This window comes from Malurus melanocephalus, unplaced genomic scaffold (genome assembly GCF_030028575.1).
Source record: "Malurus melanocephalus ecotype Western Australia unplaced genomic scaffold, MMel_1.1 scaffold_561, whole genome shotgun sequence".
NCBI classification, from domain to species: Eukaryota; Metazoa; Chordata; class Aves; order Passeriformes; family Maluridae; genus Malurus; species Malurus melanocephalus.
This window is the reverse complement of record NW_026623793.1, coordinates 58314-67995: the sequence shown is the minus strand read 5'-3', so window position 1 is coordinate 67995 and position 9682 is coordinate 58314. Positions and strand designations below refer to the sequence as shown.

The 9682-nt window shown below is 44.2% G+C and overlaps 2 protein-coding genes across 4 annotated transcripts in view; one reads left to right on the top strand and one right to left on the bottom strand.

Annotated features, from left to right (window-relative positions):
- Positions 1–4705, bottom strand: part of ALPK1 (alpha kinase 1) — a 32295-nt gene extending 27590 nt beyond the window's left edge. The window contains exon 1 of the mRNA XM_057382285.1: positions 4617–4705. The gene's annotated coding sequence lies outside the window, so the exon portion shown is untranslated. The remainder of the gene's footprint in view (positions 1–4616) is intronic.
- Positions 4706–4818: 113 nt separating this feature from the next.
- TIFA (TRAF interacting protein with forkhead associated domain) lies at positions 4819–9607 on the top strand. 3 transcript variants are annotated; one of them, XM_057382267.1, is made up of 3 exons: positions 4819–5185; positions 5740–5911; positions 8050–9607. In XM_057382267.1, exon 3 carries the CDS (start codon positions 8102–8104, stop codon positions 8672–8674), a length of 573 nt encoding a protein of 190 aa, XP_057238250.1. In that variant the 5' UTR covers positions 4819–5185; positions 5740–5911; positions 8050–8101; the 3' UTR covers positions 8675–9607. The 3 variants fall into 3 exon arrangements, with proteins under 3 accessions (XP_057238250.1, XP_057238249.1, XP_057238252.1); XM_057382266.1 differs by having other exon boundaries at positions 5736–5911; XM_057382269.1 differs by lacking the exons at positions 4819–5185; positions 5740–5911 and adding an exon at positions 6062–6229.
- Positions 9608–9682: the final 75 nt, after the last annotated feature.

The following is a 9682-nucleotide window of genomic DNA, read 5'->3' as shown; positions in this document are numbered from 1 at the left end:
AACACAAAAACCTTAGAAAATAAATCCCAAAACAACAAAATCCTGAGATATGTAGCTGCACGGAAAGAAAAAACTGCTAAGCAATGAAAGCTCACGTTTTGGAAGTGCAGCCAGAAGGACTCTCTTCCCAAAGGCTTTCTTTGCACTTTTATGCCCCAGCAGGCTGGGATGAGGCACTTGAAGTGCACAAAGGCAAAAGGGCCCATCGGGGTATTTAATGTCCATCACTGTTTTATATTTGGTGTCAGTGAGCACCGAGCCCTGTGCGATGGACACACATGGCCGGGCTGGTGAGTTGGAGCTGGCAGGAATTCCTTGTGTGAGGAGGGAAGCACCCGGAGCGGGTCTGAACACTTCCAAAGCAGGCAGTGAGGCAGCTTCAGAAATTTTCTGTGGAGCTTAAAAATTCAGGGAGAATGGGTTTTTTGACAGGCTACGACGTGGAATCGTGGGGCAGCTTGAAGTTTGGGAGCTTTTTTTCAACCTGTACAATATTAAACCTCAAGAACTCTGAGGACTCGAAAAAAGTGAAATAGAGGAGCCAAACGAAGCCTTACTGGACTGACAGTGGAGGCAGATGGACAGGCAGAAGGTGCCCTAAAAAGGTGAAATGGCTCAAAAATGCACGTCAGAAACACCGTGTCTCTGAAGGACTGATGGTGAAACTCCTGCAAACCCAAAAATGCTGTTTAAAGCAATGCATGGGCAGATGGGGAGAGAACACAGGATGAAACAAAGCCTATGCCTGCTGCACAAAACCCAAATGAAGATATTTTAAGACGTGGTGGGTTTTGTCTCTGTTGAAGAACTACGACATCATTAAAGCATTCAACAATATCTGAAAAGTTACCTTCAAATGCTCATGGCTATCTTTTTAACATTGCTTGTAAAACTGCAAACTACATCTTGATTTATTATAAAAAGCTTGTGGTGACATTACAAACCTCATTTTTTCTCAAAATAACAACGACARTATGAAAGTTTGGCTTCCAGCAGAGATATCAAGACACAATGCTCAATTTTGAGGTTCCCAATATTATGCAATGTTTGCAGTAGACATTTCCATTTCATTAGCATATTCTACTTTACATGAAATCCAGCAATGAATGCTGTCCCTGATCTAAGGCTAATCCTCTTTAAAGAGCTACAGGCTATATTACATGTGGCCACAGCCACGGTTATGCCAGGGCTGAATCACTTTGAAGCCTATTGAACAGTGTTCCCTTGTGAGACCATACACAGAGMCATAAATTGATGCTCCCTGTGCTGTGAAATCCTACTGTTCCCCCCACCAGGAGTTTCTGTCAGGGACAGACTGGAGTCTCAGGCAARGGGCTGCAAAGATGGAAGGGACACCTGGCTGCCTTCACCACCCCTCAGTGCCAATTTATGTGCCTACAGTTATAAAAATCTTTTTTTTTCCTAAACCTCCACAAACAGCAACTGCTCCAAGAGAGGGCTTCCAGAACAAGCAAAGGTGAAGATGAACCAGGCACCTGCTTTCCCGAGTAGGAAGGAAGCTGCCTGAGTAGTCTGGGACACAGACATGTCTATCTTGAAAGAAAAAAACAGAGAAATGCTCATGTATGTACCTCCAAGGCTGCATCACACACTGCTGGGTGCCCTTAAATGCTATAAACTGGGATAATGGAGTTGTGTTTTTATGGCCACACAATGTGGAATCTTCAACACCTTCACATCAATACAAATTTATAGGAAAAAAATTCCCAAAACAACAAAAAGCTCACTATAATCTCTGCTCCTACTACGTATCAGCAAAATACATCTTATATCAGCTTTAACTRTTCACAGTTACTTTCTTTGTTCAATGAAGAGAACTGGAAGGGTTCCCTCTGCTCAGCCTGCACTGTACACATGGAAGTATCTGTCTGAATGGTTTCAAAGCAGAGAGAGTAGATTCGCCCTCCACAGTAAAATGTGGGGCCTGGTGAAGACAATGTTCAACCTCCTCCCCATCAAAATAGCTACACAAATAATTTTTTCTTTTGCAGTTCTTCATTATCTTCATTAAGAGAGAATCCAGGCAGAGGGAGAAAGAATCCAGAGAAAAAACAAACAAAAGGTGGAAGGAGCRACAGAGGGAGTAGGAAAAACAATCAGGAGGATGGTGAGAGGGAAGAACAGCAGAAAGCAAGAGGAGCAGGAAGAGGGAAGAGGAACTGAGATAGCAGGCAGGCAAGAAGGAAGAGAAAAGGAGAAGCCAGAGAGACTCCTAGGGAGGACCAAGGGCAGATCATGATGTAGAAGGAAAATAAGAACTTGGAAAGTGACATAAACAAAGTCCATGTTGTAAGGAACAGTTCTCTTAAGYAGCCAAGGTGAGATTCCTCAGCAGTTTAATTCAGGTCAGGTGAGGTGAAAAGATAAATGCAAGAGTTCTCTCTCCTGAGTAAACAAGGAGCAAAGAAAGAAATAAACAGAGGGAACCGTATCCACTCTCCCTCCTTTGGAATATCTCCTCTCTGCTTATGGAGTGGAGCTGTTTTGGGCACGGGGAGCTAAAAGTTCAGCGAACACAAATCCTCTCCATGCCTCTCTCTTCCCTCTCACAGTGACACCCAGTGGAACACACTGGGATATCTTTGCAGTACACCTGTCCCTGAGAAAGGCCTATTTTTTTTCTCTTTGAACATAAAGCACTTGGTCACTGTGCAGTAGCAACAACTCACTGCAGAACTTCACAGGTTGCTGCACACTCTATTAGGCCTTTCCCAAATCTTGGAATAACCACTGCCATTATTACCATTAATTTACAAGTACCTCAAAAGTTCTTGCAACAACAAAATTAAATTTATGATTAAAAAAAAAAAAAAAAAAAGGAAAAAAAAAAAAAAAACAAAACAAAAACCAACAACCCACAAACCAACAACTAACACCCACAAAACACAAAAATGTCCCATAAGAAATGTCTTCCAATGTCTGGTCACACACTGCCATCTAATGGCTCCTGCTCCTGGGCGCTGAGTGCTCAGGTGGTTTAGGATGAGAAAAAGCTGTATAGCAGCTTTTGGGTTTTATGGCTCTAAATCAATTAGCTCTCACTCACCTCCTCCTCAGTGACTCCGAGCGTCCCTGAAGGACGATTTCAGGTCACCCCTTTGCTGTCCCGGGAGAGCACACCCTGRGACAGGGCGGGTACAGCAGCATCGTGCCCATGACAGGTGACAAGACACGAGTGAGGCATTAAATGCTGTAAAGGTTAACAAACAGGGCTCATGTGCCTGGGGAGACACGCCTGGAATATGGAAGGGCTGGTGAGGGACAAATACTCACCTGTGCRCCCTTCTTGGGCTTTCTGCTGAGCTCACCATGTCACATCTGTCACATGGGTGACACGAAACATGAGCSCATAGCTCAGTGTCCCCTTGTGCCCAGAGCCAGCCCTGCAGAAAAGCACCATTTTGCAGATTTCTGCCTCAAAATCAACCCCTGATGCAMTTTAAACTCACTGCAATGCTTGGCATAAGAGGTGTCACCAGGCCACAGCTTCTGCTCTCATATTCACCTGATGAAASCACAAAAGCTGGTGGTTTGTTTGCCAGTGAGTGGGAACCCTGATAACCAACAAACCACGGGAATTGCACACACACAACATTTACAGCTGTTGTCACCCTTTACACCTGCACCCACTGGCAAACCTGAGCTTTTGCTGTTGATAACCAGGTGTAAAATCTGACCTTGGCAGGCAAGGACAGAACTGTGGGAATCTCAGCACTGCGAAAATCAGGCCACACTTGCTGTTGATTCAGCAGGGTGAGGGTACTTTCCTCATGTTAATGTAAACAGCAGAGACAAACAGAAAGTTTCAGACTGGTCTGGACTGCTGCTGGTCTCCAATGTCCACAGAAAGGCTTTTATGCAGTAACAGAGGCAGAACTATAAATGAGATTTTCCCCAAGTGTCCAAGAAATGTCATCACAGCATTCCCAGCTCATGACCAGTAACAGATCATTAAGAGTCTGTACTTTCTCCAACCATTCTGACCTACCATGAACGTCGCAGAAAGAGAAAGAAACTTATTTYCCCTCACTGACTCATATTTTCTAAGTCAGTTATGACTGAAAGTAATGTAAAAACCCCTAAAATTGTTTCATTTCTTCCAGAATTGCATGTTTAGGCTCTGGTGTTACAGGAATCAGTTGTCAGAAAAACAATGCACTGTCACACCAAAATCACCTCCGTTTCCCAGCCTAGGCATTACAAATATTAAATTAGCCCAAACAACAGATTTACTTGCAGTTTCGYTTTCGACCAAAAAAAATTCAACTAAAAAAGAGAAGTTACTGTAATACTGGAATGAACTAACTACAGCACTGAACAATTTAAGCAGGAAGATCACCTAAAAACCCCACAGGCACAGAGTGCCTACAATTTTTTTTTTTCCCTCACAAAGGGCAAACCTGGAGTTGTTTTCCTGAAGCTGGCAGCATTTCAASTGGTTAGAGACTTACGGAAGAAAGAAGTAGCAAATCCAGTTCCTGCCCTCCCCTGTACAAAATCACACAGAGCTATACTTAAACCATAAAACAATAAGGAATATGCAGCTTATTTGATGTTACACAATCCCACGAGAAAAAGGAAAGGTCCTTACATACCTCAATAAGTACAAGTATCAAAATAATCCTATCAGAAAAGTTCTCTCATGACCTGGGAATCAGGCTGTTTCCAGAAACAAAGGGTTGACAGGAATTATAACCATCAGCAGATGCAATAAATAGCAAGATTGCACAACTCTGGTTTTTCCGGAAGGCAATAAAGTACTTTTTTTTTTTTTTCTTGTGTGTGTGAGCACACAGGCCCAGCCCTGACTACTGTAGAAAACACATTCATCTGTGGGAGAAAGTTGGAATAATCTGTTTTCCTTCTCTGCTTTTCAACACGATCTCTTGCAAAACAGAGTTTAATCCTTTTTTTTTTTGTTTTTCCCGGATGTCAGGGAGAAGAGCCCATGGAACAGATATATTGGACTGCATACAGATAAAAGTTTTTCCTCACGAACTACAAAGGAACTTATCAACCCACGAGTCATTCACCTGTTTGTTGAAGATATAGAAAGAACCACAAGTGGGAAACAGCTTATATGAACCAACAGAGTTATTTCACCACCCGTGCCAAAACAACCAAACCCTCAGTACTTGCCAGTCTCAACACGGTGCGGGCACAGGTAAGAGAGGACATTTGGGATCTGGAGTGAAAAGAAAGAAAAAAATTCCTTTGCCACTTATTCTATGCTGGCGAGTAATACAGATTTCTATGAAAAACCAAGCCRCTGGATAAGGAAAAATCCAAGGCTGCCTCAGGATTGTAAAGGGGGGGAAAAAAAAAAAAAAGAAAGAAAAAGCGAAACTTTGCAGATCAGTTKAGACCATCAGCCAGGGAAAGATTAGGTTATTTCCCAAAGGCGGTGCAATGAAGCTGAACTGCGGTTGCTTAAAGTAAACAACCAAATATTTTAAAATAACCAGTTTAAGAACGGCATCAGATCCCTGCCGTGCTTATAGTGTGCCGCTTACTAAGGCGTTTTAATCCTCAAACGCCTCATTTGGAGGGGTAAAACTGAAATTATTTTTTCTGATACCTGAGCCCATGAACCTGTGGATCAGATCTCTGACACGGCTGTCAACACGTAAACCCCGGAGAAAGCTGCGGCGATTTCTTTCGGGTTATTGGGTGTAATACATCATTTAACTATTTTTTCACCCTTTATTTTAAAGAAAGTTCTATTTCCGGCGCGGCGGTGCCCTCAGCTCGTCCCGCCTCAGCTCCGCCCGCCTCAGCGCCTCAGAGCTTCCCGCCTCAGCGCTTCCCGCCGGCTCTGGGAGGAATCACCGGAGGAATCACCGGAGGAATTACCGGGAGTGAGGAGCCGCCGGAGCCCCGCTCCCGGCAGGTGAGGAGGCGGCCGTGAGGGGAAGGAAGGGAACGGGATAGATCACCGGGCAGTGCCCAGGGAGCTGGCGGGCTCGCCGTGCTGTGGGGTGGGAGGTGGCGCAGAGAGGTGGAGCCGGGTTCGGACCCCATSTTCTTAGTACTGCTCGTCCTTCTGCCTCGGGATGTGGGGATAATGACACTCGCCACGGGAGAGGATGAGGTGAGATCACGGTGGGTTTGRCCCCTGTAAACCAGCCGGGCAGGGGCTGCCTCAGAGCTGCGGGAGAAGTCTGGATTTAACTGCAGAAAGTTTCCTTCTCCTGACCAATACGCTCTAGTAAGTAGAAACTCCTTTAGCGTTTACGTGAAATATTGTTCAATGTGTTAAACCTCGATAAACCCTTAAGGCAGGACTGGGCAGCAGTACTGGGGCTGCCTGAGGCGATCATGGATCTGAATCGGGGTCTGTGGGAGCTGCCGAGGTCCAGGTTCATCAGGGGCTGCTGCCGAGGCAATGGGTGGCTGTTCTTTGTTCATTACTAAGTGTAGCTATTTGTAAAATTCACAAATGTAAACTGAAGTCTCGAAACAGAAAAGCGTCTCTSTGAGGCGGTCTGCGAGCTAAGTGAAAGTACTCAGTGGATTTCCCCTTCACCAAAGATGACCTCATGTAATATCCCCTCACTGGTGCAAGGGGAAGGGCAGAACGAGACACGGGCACAATCCACCACAGARCTGCTTCCAGCGCCCCAGAGCTGAGGAATCTACAGGGAGGAGGGATTGATAATGATGCCACCACAGCTTGTTTCACAGATGGCAAAGGAATAAGCTGCTATCAGGTTGTTCTCTCTGTATTCCTGCCAACAGCACAGATGATGTTTCMTAGCGTGTTTTAAAGTGAGCTGTGCTGGAAATTCTGTGTTTCACTYATCATCTGTGCTGTTGCAGCCTACTTCAGAAACCAAGCTGARGTTGCTGAGCTGTGTCAGAACTGCTGCTGGCTTTGGGTTAAAGGTGCAAAGGAAGCACTTTAGAGGTTTCACCTAGACAATAATGCACTAATACACCACCACTCACTGTGCTTGGTGTTTATATACAGCCGTGTAAATGAGCTTTAAAAAACACAAGTCAACTCCATCATCACAAAGCACAATCATCACTTAATTGCAGTGATGATTCACCTACTCAAAAGTTMTGAATGGAGCTGGTGAGCTCCAGATCTGTGTGAGACACGTTGGGAACTTACTGCAATCTGGATGGAGAAACATGACAAACATCTGCACTGTATGATACCAGTTAAATGGCTGTTCACATGTTTCTCTGSTGAGTAACTGGGAACTCATTTGCTGGTTTCTGCTTTTAAGTGGCAAGACTTTTCTTTCTCTGCACTCAGTTTCAGTGCAGAAGACACTGGCCAAGATGACATTTAGAGAGCCAGGTGACAGAGTTTTTCCTGAGCTGTCTCAGATTTTATTAGGATGCACTGCATCCCCTCAGGCTTTGGAATAGAATTTAGTTATAAGTGTGTGGTCTCTTTGCTGCATGTGAGAAACTTAAAAAGCAACACAAAACCACCAAACCCAAGAAAAGCCATTTAGCTTTAACACTTCTGCAGCAGCAGAGAGCTGGGATTTTCCAACAGACARTGGGGAAATAGCTGGAGTTGGTGGCAGTTCCTCTTAGGTCTCGTGGGTAGTCCAGCTTTTGCTTTCATTTTTTATGCTTTCGCAGCAGTCGCTTCTGAACACTTTTTCYATGCAAGAGGTCAGTTCCAACCCAAGAGCTAAAGGAATGCTTTACATWTATTTGAATTATCTCTGCCTACAGACAGACTGTTAGTAAAAGCCATTTGATACCTTCTATTCACACCAAGAGCAGAGCACACAGGCCYRGGCAGCAYCATTTATTGCTCCATTTTAAGTCCWTCRAGTCAATCTTGCTGCTAAATGACACAATTCTTGCAAAGCCTGTGCGATCCTCGTGAAGAGCTTGTTGGCAGCAATGGTCAGTCGTGGCTTCTGAACTCCCACTTCTGTGCTCCAGTGCTTTCATCACATTTATTGTCAGCCAGTTATCTAGAAGCTCTGTACAGTGAGTGCACAGAAGCACAGGAAGTATTTTAATGCCACACTGAAACAATTTTGTTTGRTTCCACAGTGATTCCATGCTGTGATTTTACCATTTTCTCATTCTGAAGACTCTTTTCACCATGACCTCTTTCGAGGAAGCCGAAACAGAAGAAACAGTGACGTGCCTCCACCTGACCTTTTACCACCCTTGCCAGGATGAGAAGTTGATGTTCCGCTGCCTGAATTTCTGTAAGCGTGAGCAGGTCAGGGCGGATGAAACAGCCAAGTTCGGCCGTGACCCCAACATCTGCAACTACAACTTGTTGGACACTCGTGTSTCCCGGATCCAGTTCTCCCTGCAGTTCTACAGGAAACTCCACACCTCGGAATMTTGTTTTGAGATAAAGAACTTGAGCAAGAAAACAAAACTGACTGTCAACCAAACAGAACTGGGTTACTTGAACAAAACCGACCTGCCCTGGAAGTGCATCATTTGTTTTGGGGATTACCAGATCTTAGCTGAGATTCAAGAAGGGGAGTCCATGGATTATTTTGAGACTCACTTGCATTTGGCTGAAGCACCAATCTCACAAGAAAGATGCCTGCCATCCCTGCCATCCTTGAAGCCTATACCCGAGAATGGCATTTCCACTAACCTTTTTCTGTCCCAAGACAAAAGTCCCACAGAGATTGATGAAAATGAGCTGTACTAATGRGGAGAAGGAGGCTGGATTAGGTTTTTAGCCCGCACATCTTCCAACACAGAAGGCTGTCACCTCAGTCCTGTGCTCTTGGTGGTGCTCACTGACTGCTGCACATCAGTCTTCTTACTTTGTGTTTTCAGCACAGAACATTGTCCCACATTCCTGCTGCTGCCTTCACCAAGGTATGAGTGCTCACTGATGCCCAGAAATGTGTGGGAGACAGARCCTCAAATCCACAGCAGCAGGTTCAATCCCAGAACCCTGGCCACGTGCTTTGAGGGGGTATTTAACAGGCATTAACACAGAGCATGCACAGCAGGGTTTTGTCCCAGCCAAGTAGCCACACAATGTCTTGTTGCATGTTATACTTTTGTGCTTTGCTTTTGACAYGAAATTCCAGTCAGTATTTCCAAGCCTACGTTGCAGCTTCACAGATTTTGCAACTTAGAAACACTTGGTCATCCGAGTCCTTTTATGTTTTCATTAACTTCAGAGGAGGGTTTGGTTCTGTCGTTTTTTTTTACTTATTTAATTAACATATATATWTTGCAAATTAACTGCTTTTGCTTGTGATGTAGACAAACATGTAGCATCAATGATCATGGTCTATAAAAATACAGATAAATTTTGTAATAAAATAGTTTGGCTGCCTAGTAAGGATTTGCTGCCTTACACAACTGCAATGTAAAAGAATTTTTGGTGAATAAAATTATTTCCAGGACCATCCAGGTAAGCAATTGTCACTGGCACTGTTCTGGGCTTTCCAAAAGTGCCATTGCTCCAAGGTAATAATTGACTTAAAAACTAGAAACTTTTCTATCTCTATTTTCTATTAATAACCCAAAGGGTTATTAATTTTCTTGTCTTTTAAACATTTCTCGGGTTGTTTCAGTGAAGGTTTTCTTTGTCAGGGTCTCAGCTTTTCACTGGCACTTGGCTTTTTTTTTTTTTTGGTCAAGTATTTTAGTTTGCTTGAAAGACACACTGGAAAGAATCAGACCATACATAGGAGTTACC